Source organism: Hevea brasiliensis, chromosome 18, assembly GCF_030052815.1.
Source record: "Hevea brasiliensis isolate MT/VB/25A 57/8 chromosome 18, ASM3005281v1, whole genome shotgun sequence".
Classification (NCBI taxonomy): Eukaryota; Viridiplantae; Streptophyta; class Magnoliopsida; order Malpighiales; family Euphorbiaceae; genus Hevea; species Hevea brasiliensis.
Genome location: NC_079510.1, coordinates 40,727,562 through 40,746,766, shown reverse-complemented (window position 1 = coordinate 40,746,766; position 19,205 = coordinate 40,727,562). Strand labels below are relative to the sequence as shown.

Genomic DNA, 19,205 nt, shown 5'->3' with positions numbered 1-19,205 from the left:
AATTTTGCTAAAATTTAAATGTTAAAATATGAAAAGATTCGACTTATTTTTGTAATTTGCCAAAAGAAAAAGATGCTATAAATAATAAAAAGAAATAAAAGATTTTTATTAATTAATTTTTAATTATAAAATTTTATTAATATATATTAATAATAAATTATACATTTTAGAATTAAAATTTCGTATTGAAATGATAAGTAAGAAAAATAAAATTTAAACGTCAATTACAATCAGATCTCTCTCTAGGTACTTTTGTCACCGTTAATCGAAAGTCCCCTCCATCTAAATTCAATCAATTTAGTGGGTGGTGGATAGTGGTGGTTGTGTGTTGTGTATGGACAATGGTGATGGCTCTTGAGTTTTATTGGATTTGTGGTGGCGTTGTGGCTTGAGCGGGGAAGAGCTGCAATGGGTATCTATGGACTGAAATGGAAGAAAGGAAAATAGAGAACCAAAGGAAACAAAAATGCAACGTTTTGTTGATTTATTGATTGAGGGTGATTTTAGATGCAAACAATTTTACCTCCTTTGTGTAGATCCTTATTTTGTGATGAGTATGTGTATTGAGACTGTAGGAAACTCGATAATGAAAAATTATATAACTGTAAGATATAATTAGAGGCATAGAGCTAAATTATTAATTTCGTGGCATGATATTGAAAAAAAAAATAATATGTTTTTTTGGAAAATTAATTTAATTAAATTTAAATATATATATTTTTTAAATTTAATATGGATAGTTCTTAAATGTACCTAATTAAGTTTAATTGGGTCACATGGGCCTAAGAAAGTTAAATAGAACCCATTTAATTTATTTTTTAAAAATTAAAATAAAAAAAATATCTTTTTCTCTATCCCTCTCCCATACAAACTCTCTCTCTCCCTTTGGCCCCACTCTCTTCCTCACTCCCTATTGGTACCACTCTCTTTCCCTCTCTTCCTGTTGGTTGGAACACCTCACCCATATCCCAGTCTCATTCAAAGTCCTCAATTCCAGTTGTTTAAGTTATCTGAACCTAATCACACTAAGACTTCAAATCCTACCACACCTATTCCTCACTCCCTATTGGTGCCTTCCCCTTTCCCTTTCCCTTTCCCTCTCTTCTTATTAGTTGAAACACCTTCTCTATATCTCAGTCTCACCCAAATTCTGTAATCTTAATTGTTTAAGTTATTTAAAATTTATCATTCCATGACTCCAAACCCTGTCACACCTCTCTTCCAAAACCCTATAAATATCATACTGGAAAAAAAAAAAAAGGGAGGAGTAGGAGAAGACAAAAAAAAAAGAAAAAAAAATTTAAAGAGAGAAATAGTCAAAATTTCTTTTAGTTCTTTCTTTCTTGAAGGTTAGTTCTTTTATTTTCTTTTCAAGATCTATGTCATGTAATATTTAATTCTATGTTCCTTGTTTTCAATTTATTTTGTATGTTCATATAGATCATGTAATCATGTTTAATTTGAGGGGATACACAACTCTGTACATGTTCAATTTTCTGTCTCTTGTATTTTTATTATTTTTCATTATTTTCTGAATTTGAAAAAAATTTGTAAAAATTATGTTCATATTCTACACGAAATTCTATTAATTTTAAGCTCAAGAATCACTAAAAAAACTTTATATTTTATAAGTTATGACTATTTGAAGTTAGGGTTCCTGTAAAATCCGATTTGCAAGATACTCGATTTGTAGAGCTCATATCTCCTTTGTTTCTCAATATTTTTGTGTAAATCTAGTATCTAAAATTAAGTTTGGAATCTTGTGAATCTTTTCCAATTAGTTTCGCATTCACATCTATTATGGTTGGTGAGTTATGAATTTTACAAAAAAATAGTACGATTCTATTACTAGAAAAAGTTACGATTTGTGTAGACTATTCGGCTAGAGTTTTGTTTAGTTTATAAATGTTATGATATTGTATGATGTTTTTGATATCTTTTGTAATTTTTTCATGATTTTTAGGCATGTCTAACTATTTTTTAAAAATTAAATTTCTTACTACTATCAATCTGTCAGAATCTGAGAATTGTATATTTATGTATATTCTTGTGTGTTCTTGAGTTCTACTTGATATTTAATTTATTTTTTTGAGTTCTCTTAATTCAAGAAGTGTTATGAAGTGTTTGGATCATGTTAGAAGACCTGGACCCTTAAGTAGTTGTAACTAATTAGGCATTTTAACCCCTTAGGATACTAGAGTTAAAATCCAATATGAATTGTTATTAGTATTTTCTTATTTTCTTTAATTTTTAGTTTCTTTATTTTTATTACAAATAAAATTAGTAAGTAGCCCTAAGATAAGTACCAAAGAGGCATTTGCGTAGGGCTTACATGGAGCTAAACGGGAGTAAGCGAGGGATATCATTACCATACTAGAAGAGAAGACCATTTTTTAGGGGTAGCTTGCACCAATGGCAACTGCAATTACGAACAAATAATCCTAAATTCCTATAATAGCCATTGGCATGAAATTGTAGTAATAATAGGATTTTTATTTGGTAAATTAAAATTAATTTTGTTTTTAATTGAACTGACTTTTGCATGTAATTAATTTAAATAAATATTTTGTAAATTAAAATTAATCTTGTTTGTAAATTAAACTAACCTTGGCATGTAAAATAAATTTAATTTAATACTTGGTAATTGTAAAATAAATTTACATGTTAGAAATTTTTATTAGGTTGTGATTGTTTGGGCCTTATGTGATATTAGAATAAATTACTTATGTACATAATTAACTTAGTTCAATTATCCTTAGGGTAACTTGGTGAAAATTAATTAATTAGGTTAAATAAAAACTTAGGGTTATTTGAAATTGAATTTATTTGTAAATTAAATTCTCAATAATAAATTAATTTTAGTCATATGATAAATATCATTTAAATAATTAATTACCCCATAGATAGGAATTATTTGTGCATGAAAATTATTGGTAAACAATAACTATTTTATGAATTACTTGCGTATGTAGGATTAGAATTGCATTTTTAGGATAAAGTTTAATAAAGGAATAATAAACAAGACTTTTAGAAACATTAGTAAGTTGCCATCTATGACCCTCGAAAGAAACACTGAATATGTCCCGGTTATTACCTGAGTGGTAATTCCTATCTATCTATACCTTCATGGCATAAATTCTTAGTATGGTTATAGTGTTATGAGAAGACGGTACTTACCAGTGGTTTGATTCTATTAGGATTGTATGAAGTGCATGTCTAGAAAATGCTGTCTAAGGAGGTGGTACTTTAATGAGATAATTGTGACTTCACCATCTTTCTTGGGCATTATCTGATGTATTTTATATAATTCTTGTGGATGATATTTCGCCTCATGCCCCCCCTCTAACAGTATGGCGACTCCACTGGGGATTAAATGGATAATTTCTCCAACATGTTTTTATTAGTCTAATATTATTTCTCTGTTAAACTTTTTACATTGCACTACACTATCACACGGATCACCCTTACCCTTTTTAGCTCCGCTGGTACTAGCCAAGGAAACCATAGTTCCACTCAAGCTATGACAAATTGGTGCGTGCTAGCACCCCATGCCTGTACCTTCGAGTATATAAAAGAGCCACAGCTCTGGCCGTTGTGCTTAATGGACAAGCTCTCGCATGGGTGACCCTTTTCCTACCCGATAAAGCCCATGGGCCATAGATTTTAGCCCTAGGTACCTCGTAAATTTTTATTGCGCTGGATTTATAACCTTACTGTTCAAATTATAAGTTCTAGTGGTAGTTGAGATGAACCTAGGCCTATGCATAAACCCAATGTGTGTATAGGCCCAAGTCCATTTTAAAACTCATGTTAAGTAAGAGGATGCTTACTTATGGTTAAACTTTAAGGATATAAATCATTTGTTTATGAAGGAAAGGTCATTCTGGACCACCCCCTGTTGATACGTCTAGTATACCGTAGCCTAGGATAGAATTTTTTTTCCTACCCTACACGTGAGAGTTGAAGGTATAAGGGGGCGAAGATTCAGTTATGGAGACATTCTTTTTGGTTTTTTATTCAGTCTTTGGTCCGATCTTAGTTCATTTTATACAGTTTGGTTTTGGTTTAGTTTCGATGCTATTGGTATGGTTCGGTTTTGGTTTTGTAAAAGTAAAGGCAAAAAAAAAAAAAAAAGGGTCCATTCATGCATTGTATTCATGCACATAGCATGTTTAGGTTAACCCTAAAATCCTATTTTTTTTGAGCAAACATAGCCTCGAAACACACCAAAAAGACTTCCAATCAGGTCACTTGAGTTAAGGAAGGGAAAAGACTAGTAAGGATTTCACCTGCACTACTTAAGATGGAAGAAACAATGGTTGTGCTTGATGAAATATTGAACGCCAAGATGTTTGAGCTAGAAGAGAAAATTATGGTCAATTTTAGAAAGAGGCCCCGAGATAGGCAAATTAAGTGACATTAAAGTTATTAAGGTTCAAATTGTGTCTCGCACCCCAAGGAGATTTTTCCAATTCAGCCAACCCTTATCCAAAGTTTCGGAGCGTCTCAAAGCTCAAGACCTTCTATAGCTCTTAGTACCCAGACCACTACCAAATCCACTCCCACCTAGCTATGATATCAACCAATGTTGTTGATTCTACCAAGCCCACAATTATGACACCGACTGATGCTTTCAACTTAAGCATGATATCTAAGACCTAATTGATGCCAAAAGGATATTTGACCCAAAAAATCAACCAAAAAAAAAACCCACACTAGCCCTATGCCTAACCAAAATTTCCACCTACACAAGGTCTCTACATGATCTCCATCACCCCAAATAATCCTAACAGAATTATTGACTTTATCCAACCCATCCAAAAGCCCAATGAACCTATCCAACCCATCCAAAAGACCAATGAACCTCAATCTATAATGGTTGTTGATATTTGTGATAATTCTAGCTATGATGAGGGTCCTTTGGATGTCTGGACTAATTCTGATGAGGAGATAGTTGCATTACAACTAGATGGTTCAGTTTCACTAGTGTCTAATTTTCAAGTTGTTGGGATCTATAAAAACTAGATGGATCTAAAAGTGGCTACTATGAAGAAAGAGATGAAGTTTTTTCTTAGCATAGGCCTAGGAGAAAGTATAGATGGTCTGGTGACTTTTCTTGAGATGAAGGGGCAGATCACGAGTCATGGTTTGGGCTATGAGTCAACAGAAGAGGTAGAAGAGCCAAAGCCTCCTAAGTTCTTGAAAGAGGACACAATTGCCTTGACATATGATTAGGGGTTATCACAAGTGAAAGAATTAGAGTAGAAAATTAGCACTATTGATCTAAGAACTGCATGGAAAGCTAAGCACCTAAAGCTACATCCCTAAGTTTGAGTCTGTCTTTTATAATGCTCACAGTAGTGATACTGAAGTTTCCATTTCTGATATACTTGACGGTGATTTTAAGGCGAAGATCAATAATATGACCAATCCTTCTGCTTACTTGTTTGATGTTTATTCTAATGGGCATATGCATGGCATTCATAATCATTTAGAATGTATTTTTGTTAATGCATTAAAATCAATCTCTATTAATTTAGGTACACCAAATAATCCTAAAAATATTAAGTTAGCTGAAGATTTAACCCAATAAGAAAGAGATAAATTTATGGCCTTGTTAACAAAGTACCAAGAAGCACATGCCTCGAGCTTAAAATCAGATGGCCGATTCCCAAGCCATGCTGGTGTGCCCATAGGAAAAGAGTAATCAAAATTTGACTTAGCTAGTTATCCTAATGAAGAGTAAAATTTCATGCTATGAAAGATTAGTAGTAGCACATGTGGACCTAGAGGGAGAAGGAAAATGGTATGAAGACATAAGGAGGTCTCTGAAAGTGAGAGAATACTCGTAATCAGCCAATAAAAAAGATAGAACAACAATTCATAGATTAGCCACTCAACTTACTTTAGCTTGAGGGTAATTCTACAAACTCTTATGTGTGATAGAAAAATAGGCTGAGCAAATAATGAAAGAAGTACATGCAGGAATGTGTAGTCCCCATATGAATGGAAAGGTTCTAGTTGGAAAAAAAAAAGAGTTCAAAACATATAAGGTTTGGCCTGAAAAACTCCCTTATGTTCTTTAAGGTTATCATAGTACTACAAGGATATCCACGAGGGCAACCCCATTCTCTTTAGTGTATTACACTAAAGTAGTGCTATCCATTAAGCAAGAGGTCAAATCTTTAAGAGTGATGCTAGAAGCTAAGATCCTAGAAAATGAGTGGGTCTGGAAGAGATATGAAGAACTAGCTTTGATTGATAAAAAGAGGATGTCGGCCTTGTATCATATGCAGGCTTATCAGAAGAATATAGCTAGAGCCTTTAATAAGAAGGTGAAGCCAAGAAAGATCAAAGAGGGAGATATGGTTTTAAAACAAGCTCGGCCCATCCCTTTTGATTTAAGAGAAAAGTTTAACCCAAGCTAGGATGGTCCATACATAGTAAAAAAGATCTTTCTACTATAAGAATATCAAACCTGGATGGGAATGAATTTTAAGAACTAGTCAATTTAGACAGGCTAAAATAGTACTTTATGTGAGACAGGCTCGCTAGGCTGAAAACCTGCAAAAGACAGTTTAGAAAAAAGTAAGGGTCAAAGAAAAAAAAAGAAAAGAAAAAAATGTTAGATTAAAAACCTGCAAAAGGTGGTCTAGGCAAAAGGAGAGATGAGAGAAGATCTGGATGGAAAACCTGAAAAGGCTATTCAGCAGGTTATAAAGCTTATTTCTAACTTTGGAATGTTGAAAATTTAGCAAAACTAAATGTAAGAGAGAGTAATGGTGTACCTGAATAAATAAAGAAGTTTTTATTGCATTAACTAGGAATAAGTTATATTTAATTATGATTGTGAATGTTTATATCTTAAGGGATACATCAAATGATTAAGTAATTGAATGGCATTATTTTCATTTAATCTATGCCTTGTGAGCATGACAGAATAGATGCTTGATATGAATGCCCAGACAATTGTCCAATTTCACAAAAAAAAAAAGTGAGAAAAAAAAGGAGCTCCCTAGGTGGAAAACCCAAAAGGGCTGCTTAGGCAAAAGTTAGAGCAAGCCCGCTGAGATAAAAACCCAAAAGGGCATTTCAGGCAAAAGTTAGGGCACAGAAAATGGAGTTCATGGAAGAGAAATGAGACAAAGCAGAAACCAAGGGGGGGGGGGGGAGAGAAGAAAAAGAAAAATCAGAGGAAAATTATATTGTGACCTTAAGAAAGTCTTTTTTGGTGAACAGTTTTTCTAAAAAATTTTGAAGTTATAAGAAAGTTTTTCCAAAAAGAGGTCCTCCAGAGGACTAAGTTTTTTTAGAATCTCTAGCAAAATTAGCATGCCCATGATAGAAAGTAGTATACAAGAAGCACAAAAATCACAAAAAGTATTCTGAGACCCAGTCATCCTAATTTTTTCAAATCAGGAAATAGATATTTTTTGGTAAGTCCTTAGACGTTGTTTAGGGCATATGGCATAGTTGTGTAAGGTGTAGAAGAACAAGCATCAACATGTCACCTGTAGGTGTGTAAGGCATAGAAGAATATGCATCACCACAGTTTTAAGTGTCGAACTACGAGGGGGTCTGATTCTTCCTCAGGATAGCGAGAGGGATACGTAGGTAGTTTAGGACTGCGATCCTAAATACGAACCCACAACATTTTAAGACAGATATTTTTGGTAAGTCCTTAGACGTTGTTTAGGGTACATGGCATAGTTGTGTAAGGCGTAGAAGAACACGCATCAGCATGTCACCTGTAGGTGTGTAAGGCGTAGAATAACATACATCACCACAGTTTTAAGTGTCGAACTATGAATGAGTTTGATTCTTCCTTAGGATAGCGTGGAGAATACATAGGCAGTTTAGGACTGTGGTTCTAAATACAAATCCACAACATTTCAAGTCACATAGTTGCCATTATCATGAGACCGTAGCTAGTCTCATGATATAGAGTGTGTCGACAAAGCAAGATACACTCGATTTTCACATGACACAATTATCACGGTTATGAAACCGTAGCTAGTCTCATAACATAGAGAATGTCGATCGAGCAAGATGTACTCGAGCCTCATAACCAATGTTTCATAGTTATTAGAAGATTGAGTTTCACTTTGACGAAACTTGAGCAATGCTTTCGCATTGATTTCAACTTTCGCCAAAGTGGGGGGCAAACTGTAGACCCTTATTTTGTGATGACTATGTGAATTGAGGTGTGGGAAACCCGATAATGAAAAATTATATGACTGTAAGATATAATTGGAGGCATAGAGCTGAATTATTAATTTCGTGGAATGATCTTGAAAAAAAAAATAATAATATGTTTTTTGGGGAAATTAATTTAATTAAATTTAAATAAAATTTTGTTTTATTTAAATTTAATATGTGTAGTTTTTAAATATACCTAATTAAGTTTAATTGGGTCCCATGGGGAGGAGGAGAAGACAAAAATAAAAGGAAAAAAAATTTAAAGAGAGAAATAGTCAAAATTTCTTTTAGTTCTTTCTTTCTTGTGATATTTCTTGAAGGTTAGTTCTTTTATTTTCTTTTCAAGATCTACTTCATGTAATGTTTAATTCTATATTCCTTGTTTTTAATTTATTTTGTATGTTCATATAGATTATGTAATCATGTTTAATTGAAGGGGATATATAACTCTGCACTTGTTCAGTTTTCTATCTCTCGCATTATTATTATTTTTTGTTATTTTCTGAATTTGAAAAAAATTTGTAAAAATTATATTCATATTCTACACGAAATTCTATTAATTTTAGGTTCAAGAATCACTAAAAAAGCTTTTATATTTTATAAGTTATGGATATTTAAATTTAGGGTTCCTGTAAAATCCAATTTGCAAGATATCCGACTTGTGGAGCCCATATCTCCCTTGTTTCTTAATATTTTTGTGCAAATCTTGTGTCTAAAATTAAGTTTGGAATCATGTAAATCTTTTTCAATTAGTTTCGCATTCACATCTATTATGGTTGGTGAGTTATGAATTTTACAAAAAAGTAGTGTGATTCTATTACTGGAAAAAGTTATGATTTGTGTAGACCATTCGGCTAAGGTTTTGTTTGGTTTATAAATTTTATGATGTTGTATGATGTTTTGGATATCTTTTATAATTTTTTCATGATTTTTAGGCATGTCTAACTATTTTTTAAAAATCAAATTTCTTACTACTATCAATCTACCAGAATCTGAGAATTGTATATTTATGTATGTTCTTGTGTGTTCTTGAGTTCTAATTGATATTTGATTTATTTTTCTGAGTTTTCTTAATTCAAGAAGTGTTATGAAGTGTTTGGATCATGTTAGAAGACCTGGACCCTTAAGTAATTGTAATTAATTAGGCATTTTAACCCCTTAGGATCTAGAGTTAGAATCCAATATGAATTGTTATTATTATTTTCTTATTTTCTTTAGTTTCTTTACTTTTTAGTTTTTTTATTTTTATTACAAATAAAATTAGTAAGTAACCCTAAGTTAAGTACCAAAGAGGGCATTTGCGTGGAGCTTACATGGAGCTGAACGAGAGTAAGCCAGGGATATTATTGCCATACTAGAAGAGAAGACCATTTTTTAAGGGTAGCTTGCCTCAATGGCAACTGCAATTACTAACAAGTAAGTAATCTTAAATTCCTAAAATAACCATTGGCATGAAATTGTAGTAATAACATGGTTTTTATTTGGTAAATTAAAATTAACTTTGTTTTTAATTGAACTGACTTTTGCATGTATTTAATTTAAATAAATAGTTTGTAAATTAAAATTAATTTTGTTTGTAAATTACATTAACATTGGCATATAAAATAAATTTAATTTAATACTTGGTAATTGTAAAATAAATTTGCATGATAGAAATCTTTATTAGGTTGTGATTGTTTGGGCCTTATGTGATATTAGAATAAATTACCCATGTACATAATTAACTTAGTTCAATTATCCTTAGGATAACTTGATGAAAATTAATTAATTAGGTTAAATAGAAACTTAGGGTTATTTGAAATTGAATTTGTTTGTAAATTAAATTCTCAATAATAAATTAATTTTAGTCATCTGGAAAATATCATTTAAATAATTAGTAACCACATAGATAAGAATTATTTGTGCATGAAAATTATTTATAAATAATAATCATTTTGTGAATTACTTGCGTGTGTAGGATTAGAATTACATTTTTAGGATAAAGTTTAATAAAGAAATAATAAACAAGACTTTTACAAGCATTAGTAGAGGACTGACACTCGAATTAATAAGGTTAGACCAGGCGTAAGGGGTGCCTAACACCTTCCCCTTACGTACCCACTATCCCGAACTTAGACATCGGGTTATCGTAATGACGGTTGTAAAAACTCTGCAAAGAGTAAGTTGCCATCCATGACCCTCCGAAGAAACACTGAATATGTCCCGATTATTACTCGGGTGGCGACTTTGTCTATCTATGCCTTCGTGGCATAAATCCTTAGTACCGTGGTAGTATTATGGGAAGACAGTACTTACCAGTGGTTTGATTCTATTAGGATTGTATGAAGTGCATATCTAGGAAATGCTATTTAAGGAGGTGATACTTAAATGAGACCATTGTGACTACACCATCTTTCCTGCGCATTACCAGGTGCATTTTATATAATTTTAGTGGATGATATTTCGCCTCACGCTCCCCCTCCCTCCAACACTTTAATCATATTTTAAATGGCATAATTAATTAAATTTGAATGAAAGAATTTTTAAATTAACGGTGACAAAAATTAACATATTTTAATATTTTTTTAAAATATAGAGATTAATTTGATAATAATAATATTCACAGACTTATTATAATTCATATCCATATTATTATAACTATAAAAAAATTATTATTTTTTTATTAAGATGTTGGGCAGGTCACTTTTGACCATTGTGTTTTTGGAAAAGTAATAAAGCATATATTAATAGGATGTTTGGTTTAATTACTTATTTTTAAAATTTTAGTTTAAAATACATTTTTTTTAATTTATAAATTAATTTAAAAATAAGTAATTAATTATTTGGTTAAAACTAATTTGAAAATAATTTAAATATTTAGTTAAAAAGTATTTAAAATAAATTTAATTTATCAAAATGACCAAAGGAGATATATCATTGAGTGTTTGTTAAAATAGAATAGTTTTGATATTTTTAAACATTATTAGGATAATTTAATTTTTCACTTGGTCAAAAAATAGTTTTAAAATAAGAAGACACTTATGATTTTAAGTAATTTTTTTAATTTATAATTTAAACTAAGCATAATTTATTTTTGACTTTTTACTTGTAAGTCAATTTGACAGACTCATAAACCAAATACTCTCTAAATCACTTTCAAATATTTGTTTAAAAAAAAAAAAAAGAGAAGAAAGAATATTCCCTAAATTGATGGCTAGGCTAAGCAGCTGCATACAAATCGCCATGCTACAAAATGCTTTTATTCCCTAAAAAATGAAATGCCAAATACTGATCTTCAAATTGATCATCGTCTCAATAGAATTCTAGACACAGTTTGAAACCTTAGAATAAATGCAAACTTCACAAATTTTTAGTGTCTTGAATTTTGATTTTGATATACGTGTTAGGGGCAATTCAAAAAAAAAAAAAAAACAGATATACGTGTTACGAGATTATTATATATAATATTTTTATCAAAAATATATATAAGATAAACCATGACAATAAGTTTAAGGCAAGTACAATTGTAATGATAGAAGCTTAAAGGCAAATGTGGAATGCGAAGATGCAAAAGGAAGAATCACATTCAAGCAAGAAAGTTCTATCTTAAATTCTTTCAGCTACATGCAAACATATGCATATAGTGTCAAGGCTTTTTTGACAATTACCTCACACTATTCACATATGCTACTTGCCCACTTGCCCTTATATATTCCCCTATTCCACTTCTTAATTTCTTTGTGCTACAACAACAACAAACAATAACAATAATTAAGCATTATTAATCTCAAATTAGTTAGATCAATTTTATGATTTTTTTTTTCTCATTCAGTTTTGTTAGGCCATAAATCCGCATCAATATCCAAAATTTTTAAATTCTTTAATACTATTTCCCTTCACGTCATTTTGGACATTCTTTTTCCCTTTGTCATTCCTTCCTCTATTAACTTATCACTTCCGTAGTAAAGCTATTGATTCTTAATTTCTTCATCCTACATAAAATAAAAATTAAATACGGCATGTCATATTCAAACTTTAGTTTAACAAGAATAAGGGAAACTTGTTGAATGATTTTATTGAATTGCGTGCATTATAATTATAATATTTTTGGTCTAGTCTAATTTAAAATAAAAGGTGAAGACATATCATTTATCTAACAGACGCAGATTTAATTAAGCCTTATTCCCTCTCAATCCCTACTAAAAATTAATACTCTTGACTATAAAATCTTGTTTCTAATTAAGTTGCATTAAGCATTTCTTAATTCAATTCAACAAGAATCAATTCCTTCAATAAAATGCAACATGACCATGGAGAGAAGGAAAGAAAAATGCAAAACAAAGAGGAAAACAAAGATGCCACCTATGACTTAGGCAACTTTAGTCGAAGAAATAATAATCATACGAAGGGATGATATTGCTAAAACAAATTTTAAAAAATAATAATAAGAATTTGCATGATATAATATTAAAAATGAACAAGTTGGTGGGTAGATAATAGTTCTCAACTTCTCATCAGGATAGAAGAATTTGTTCTTCCATATCACCATTTCTATCAAGAGAAGAGACTAATGATAAAAAAATCTGGAACAAATGGGATTTATTCTCTGCTGATCTCTTCCACATCATGGGATATTCAAGGATGATCTATGTAGCATATGTTTGAAAAAATGACAATCATCATCAATTAATATTCCTGAAATATTTTTTATGCTGTTAAGATAAAGATCAGTTAATTAATTTTAAAATTAAAGCTATCATGTGGATGCTTTGTCTGTGATTAAGAGCAAATTCGCAGAATATTACTGACTAAATAAATTATTAATCTCCAATCAAATCAAATTTAGTTGTGATTCTAAAATCTTGTTCTCAAGAAACTCCTAGGCTTTTCGGCATGTTCCTGATCCCTCAACATAAATCGTACCTAATCCTTCTCATATTGTTTACGCCAATATATATATAATCCCAACAAATTTCAATTATTTTGAAAATATTCCTTGGTATAAAAATTTATTCATAGAATTAAGACCACCTAAACCTGAATTCAATTTCAACTTCATATTCTTTTCTTTAGTATAAATATATGTCAAAACATTATATCTCTAAAGGAATTCAATGCTTGGTACTTTTGTCATTTTCAATATTGTCCAATTTTCAATTACTCTCTAAAAGATAATAATATTGTGCAAAATGACCATTGAACAATAGTAGAGATTAGAGCCCTGGAAAGTGAAAATTAAGTATATATTCTTGCAAGTGGGACGTGACCCAAAAATATATATGTCTTATGTCTGCCCTTAGCACTTGTAGATATAAGGATTCCTATGCACACTATCACTTACCACAATCACAAATATATCTCGAACTCCAAGCATAATATATTCTTTCACTTGGCTTAAAGTACACGCCAAAAACAACCTAATTAGCAACCCTAATCCAAATGTCCATCAAAATCTAATCCCTTCACTATAAATATTTACGTAAACATACAATTCTTGGAAGGAAAAAGAAAAAGAAACAAGAAACCCATGAAGTACAGTGAGATATCCCACTTCAGCCACCCCCTGCACTCCCTGAAATTCGAGTACTCAGAATTCCCATTCAAGTGTGATGGATGCAAAGAAGTAGGGATAGGGTCTCGCTACAAATGTTCCAAGTGTGATTTTGATCTCCACATGCACTGTGCAATCCCTTCTGCTTCAATCTACCACCCTTTCTACACCAAATGCTCCTTCCAGTTCCTGTCTCGACCCCCAGGTGACAAGCCTCGTTACTGCAATGCTTGTGAAAGGGATGTCAATGGGTTTCTGTACCATTGCAAAGATTGTGGATTTGATCTTCATCCATGTTGCGCAAAGTTGCCAATGGTGCTTGATGATGGAGAAGTGAAGCTGTATTTGTATAAGAAAGTGAGTGCAACTTGTCACAAATGCGGACGTAAAGGGAGGAGTTGGAGTTACAGGTCTTCATGCAAGAAGTATAATCTTCATGTGGCTTGTGTTAAGGACATGTTGGTGGAGAATTGGGCTAGTCTTTATCTTGGAAGATCCTCAGATCATCATCATGGGAATACTACTTGTAGTAGCTATGGTAATGGTAGTAGAAATTTGGAGACTAGAATTCCCAGCTTGAAAAATGCACTCCAAACCCATCACCGTAAGAGCAAGGGTAAGGTGCAGAAATGTTGTGAGATGGCTGGATTAGCTGTGCAATTTGTGATCTCCGCCGTGCTGGGTGATCCCACCACCATTATTGCTGGGGTTATTGGGTCTTTGATTTGAAGAGGATGATATGGGTGATGCGAATGCAAAGATTAATTAATGGGGAAAGGAATATTTGGTTAATTGTAATGGTTTTATTTTCAGTATAATTATTGGATTTTTCTTACCCATATTTGTTCCATTATTTGATCAAGATACAAAATGTATAATGAGATTCTTCTATTAAATACATAAGTTTCACATATTTGTATTTTAAATCCCTAATGAACTCGATTTAGATAAGAATTTTGCTTAATTATCTTTACAGGGATTGTTCGGGACTCTTTGGTAGTATTGGATATGAGGGGGTCTATACATATGGAGTGATTATATAGTACAACCGTGATTCCATCTCAACATTTGATATGGAATGGCAAACCAATCATAGTAAGATAATTATGTATGAAAAGATAGTCATCATTTGTAAAAAAAAAAAAAAAAATTTAACATATGGATAAAATTAATTTTTTTGGGACCCATTATAACTTAATTATTTGTCTATAATTAGTTTGTCATTCCATGTATGGTTGTATACATGGAATAACCAATTCATTGTATAATTTCTCATGCATATGTGTTTTTTTTTTTTCGTTAGTAAACATGCATATTTGCCATTTTCTTTCTTCTTGTAATATTTTTAACAAGGAATATTATTATTTATTTAATAACCTGAATTTTAAATTACAAATTTTATATTTTTATATGGTATTAAAATATTAATTTAATAGTATCTACCTAATTTATAATTATTAAATAGTCTAATTTTAATTGAAATGGTTAGTTTTATACATTAATATTAAATCAATTATCATAATATAGTTTGATTAAATTGTTATTAATTTTATAAATATTATAATAATTATCATTACTATATGTATTATCATTATTTTCTTTGTTGTCTAATTATACACAAAATTGTATTTAGAATCCAATTGAAAAGAATTTTGAACCCATTAAATTATACCCAAAAAGTATTATTTTTATCTATTATTATTATATATTATAAATATAATTAAAAAAAAAGTAAAAGTAAAGAAAGAAAGGGGGATGGGACTTGGCATATTCCACTGTCACTCCTAGTCACATTATTAAAAAAAAAAAATTCAAAAGAAAAACGGGAGGAGTATCTCTCCCCCCCCCCCCCCCCCTCTCAATTCCTCTCTCATCTCCTCCTCTCTTCTTCTTCTTCCCTTCTCCGGTGACTGGCCGATGACCTCCCAAGCAGCTCCAAACTCACCAGCGATGACACCAGTGGCGACAACAGCCCAAAATCTGGCCAACAGTGGAGAGAGAGAGAGAGAGAAAAAAAAAAAAAAAAAAGGGTTCCAAACTTTGAATGCTCATATCCGGCGATCCTGACGTCCGATTGGAGTGATTCCAACAGCTATGGACTCCTAAGAGAGAGCTCTTCCAGATGAAACCAGCCTCGCCGGATTTAGTAGCCGTTTTCGGCGCCGGCGAGGAGAGAGAAAATCGATTTTTTTTTTACTTTCTGACGAGATTTCCGACAATCCGACCGTTGGATTGATGATCCAAGACCACCTATGGACTTAGGAGGAGGAGAGGAACATTTTGGTGTAACAAGTTCCGTCAGATGTCGCCGGTGACCGGTGGCCGGCCACCGTGCGCAGTGGTTCCATCGTTGGCTCCGGCGAGCTTTGGGGATGATTCAACTTCCAGAGGCTTCCTCATAAATTTTTGAAATTTTTGAGGCACAGATAAGCTTCGGGTAAGATTATTTTTATTATTTCTTAGTCTGTGGAGCATAAATGCAGTGTTTCTTAAACAGGAAAAATTAGAGAAAAATTCTAAGAAAAATATATGATGAAAGTAAAATTATTTAGAGATATTCTATGGTATTTGTTGAATTTTTGAGTGATTGTAGAATATTTTTGAAAAATATAGATAAATTTTAGTTAGATTTTTAGCATATGGGCATATAAGATTATGATATTTAAATTTTATATGATTGGTTGAAGATTGAGAATAGAGGTTTAAATATGTGAATATTGAATTGGGTTGAATTAAGAATATATTAGCTGTTGAAAACTTATGGAATTGAGTAATATTCTTAAATAAAATATTCATGGGTGATTAGAAAATTTCAACTCCTTTTGCGATAGTTTTATAACTTTATTAAGGACCGCGGGGCAAAATTTTCGAATTTTTGGAGCTTATTTGAGTAGATTTTTACAAAATATCAGTTATAAGGACTAAAACGTAATTTTTTAAGTTTAAAACTATTGTCTGATTTGGAGGGCCCAGAAGGGGCCATATAATATTGATGAGATGTGATTGTGGAAATTAAGAATTTAAAAGTGTTATTTGAATCTTTTTGCAGATTGGGTAGGTCCTAGATATAGGGAAAACTCTGTTGAATTTTCAGCATAAATTAGGATGTGTTACCTCTTTAAATTTATTTTTATTTAAATTAGCACTAATAAATTCACAATAAAATTATGTAGGTGATCAGGGTCAACTGTTTCACACCCTACTCCCCCGTAAGATGTAACATGATCCCGTAGTACACCTAATGAATTACCGTACTTCGCCTACTGATAACCCATTAGATATACTACAAGAGATTTTAAAACAATTTTCATGAAATTTAAATCATCGATTAAAATCTGGTGTTATTAAATTTTTTCAAAATTTCGACAAAGTGCCGGCTGTATTTTGAGAAAATAGTTCTTCAAACCTGAAAAGGAAAACACTCTCAATATGTTTTCTCAAATACAACTCCAATAACTTTATTTCAACTCACAATTCAAATCTCAATAATCAAATCAATTCATTTTCAAACCAATCTCATCATAAAGAATATTTCATTGATTACAAGACTCAACATTTATATCACAATAATTTACATTTAATTACATACCAAAATATTTTACAAGAGTTTTTATACAATTGCTCAAATAATTTACATACATATTATTACATGCATACATTAAAACCTGTGTACATGGGTATACCTGAAGCTGATCTGAATGTCTCTTCAAAGAAGCTTGCTCAATTGCTCTATGCTCTTTTCACCTGCGACAGCATACAAAACTATCGCTGAGTGGTGAACTCAGTGGTGCACAACTATAACTTAAAACATAGTTCAATATACCTTAGCAAAATTACAGCAGATAATTTGAAAATCAGGATACTCATCAAATTCCAAAAATCAAATTATTCATTGCCAATAACATAAATCATTTGTATGAAATGACTTTGATCACGAAATTTAATTTATCAAATCACAACCAAACAGTTAAGGTAATTCCAACAAAATCAATTATACATAAATCATAATTGAAATCACAATTCTTTACTATTCAAAAACCATTCTTTATCTCAAAAACCATTCTTTATCTCAAAAGTCATTCTTTATCTCAAAAAACATTCTTTATCTCAAAAACCATTCTTTATCTCAAAAGCCATTCTTTATCTCAAAAAACATTCTTTATCTCAAAAACCATTCTTTATCTCAAAAACCATTCTTTATCTCAAAAGCCATTCTTTATCTCAAAAATCATTCTTTATCTCAAAAGCCATTCTTTATTTCAAAAGCCATTCTTTATCTCACTAACTATTCAAGACTAATCCGAAAGGGCCATCTTTGGGGTGATTCTAACTCCCTATGGTCGGGGAGGTCGAATCATCGTGCACAGTACACATCACAATAATAAAACTTCCGAAAGGGCCATAACATGAAAAAACTTAGATCTAACCTCTAATAAGAGGAGAATCTAAGCCTGTGCACGTACCATGGTAATCAAAACATAACTAACTCCATTGTCTTCTCAACAAATGAGAGAGACGGGTAATAACCTAGTCAAGCATCTATAGTGAGATATAAAATAATATCACAATCCTTTTAGTGAGCATAAATCACAATACAATTCGATTCAAAGTCAATTCCAATATCCAATAATTTTTATGCTCATCACAATACAAATCATAAATTTACATTTTTTCATGCAAATTGCCCATCACAATTCAAAACATGTTCTATCACAATTTTCCAAAACATAATTTATTCAATTCACAACAATGCTTAACACTTGTTGAAATATCATTTTATAAAGCTAAATTCATACATACTATAACAATTTCAATAATCATTAAATTAAATCCAATACTTGATAAACATAATTCATAAGGAAAATAACGTCATTTAATCATATGAAATTTTCATAATAAAATCAATTAAAAACTAGTTGTGCACAAACCTGATTTGAGTCGCTCCTAGGCCTTGATTCAATGTTCTTTATGCTTCTCAATATCCTTATCAACTGAAACACACAATTTAAAGTGTTTCAATACTCAATAAATTTGTTTCCAACCATAAAATCCAATATCTAAATTTTCTTGGTACTATTCCCTTCAATTCATTTCATTAGTCAACTTATAATGTTGACCCTTAATGCACTCTAAGTGAGTCGATTCCAATGTTACCAATATGTCACATTTTATAGCTCTTTAGTGTTGGTATATGTTACCAATTTCATTTTCAAGTGTATTGCATTTTATTGCAATTTATTGGATTTCGGTACACTATTTTGACCTAGTCGGATGACCTAGTTCCCTCGGTTTTCGGGTTCCGATCCAAACTACAAACTTGTAGGCCTATGTCTTATTGCATGTGGGGCAAAATTTCAGGTCATTCTGAGTTGTGTAGACCAAGATATGGTCAATTTACTAAAGCTGGACAAAATGCACTAAAATGGTAAACTTAGGTCATTTTTAGGTCATTTTCATTTCGGTCAGTTTTGGTATC

The 19,205-nt window shown here is 31.4% G+C and overlaps 1 protein-coding gene across 1 annotated transcript; it reads left to right on the top strand.

Moving 5' to 3' along the window:
• The first annotated feature begins 13,660 nt into the window (after window positions 1-13,660).
• Window positions 13,661-14,638, top strand: LOC110637473 (uncharacterized). Its single transcript, XM_021787587.2, has one exon. It carries the CDS (start codon window positions 13,706-13,708, stop codon window positions 14,456-14,458), a length of 753 nt encoding a protein of 250 aa, XP_021643279.2. The 5' UTR covers window positions 13,661-13,705; the 3' UTR covers window positions 14,459-14,638.
• Window positions 14,639-19,205: the final 4,567 nt, after the last annotated feature.

Coding starts and splice junctions, on each gene's coding strand:
- LOC110637473 (XM_021787587.2), top strand. CDS start 13,706: ATGAAGTACAGTGAGATATCCCACTTCAGCCACCCCCTGCACTCCCTG.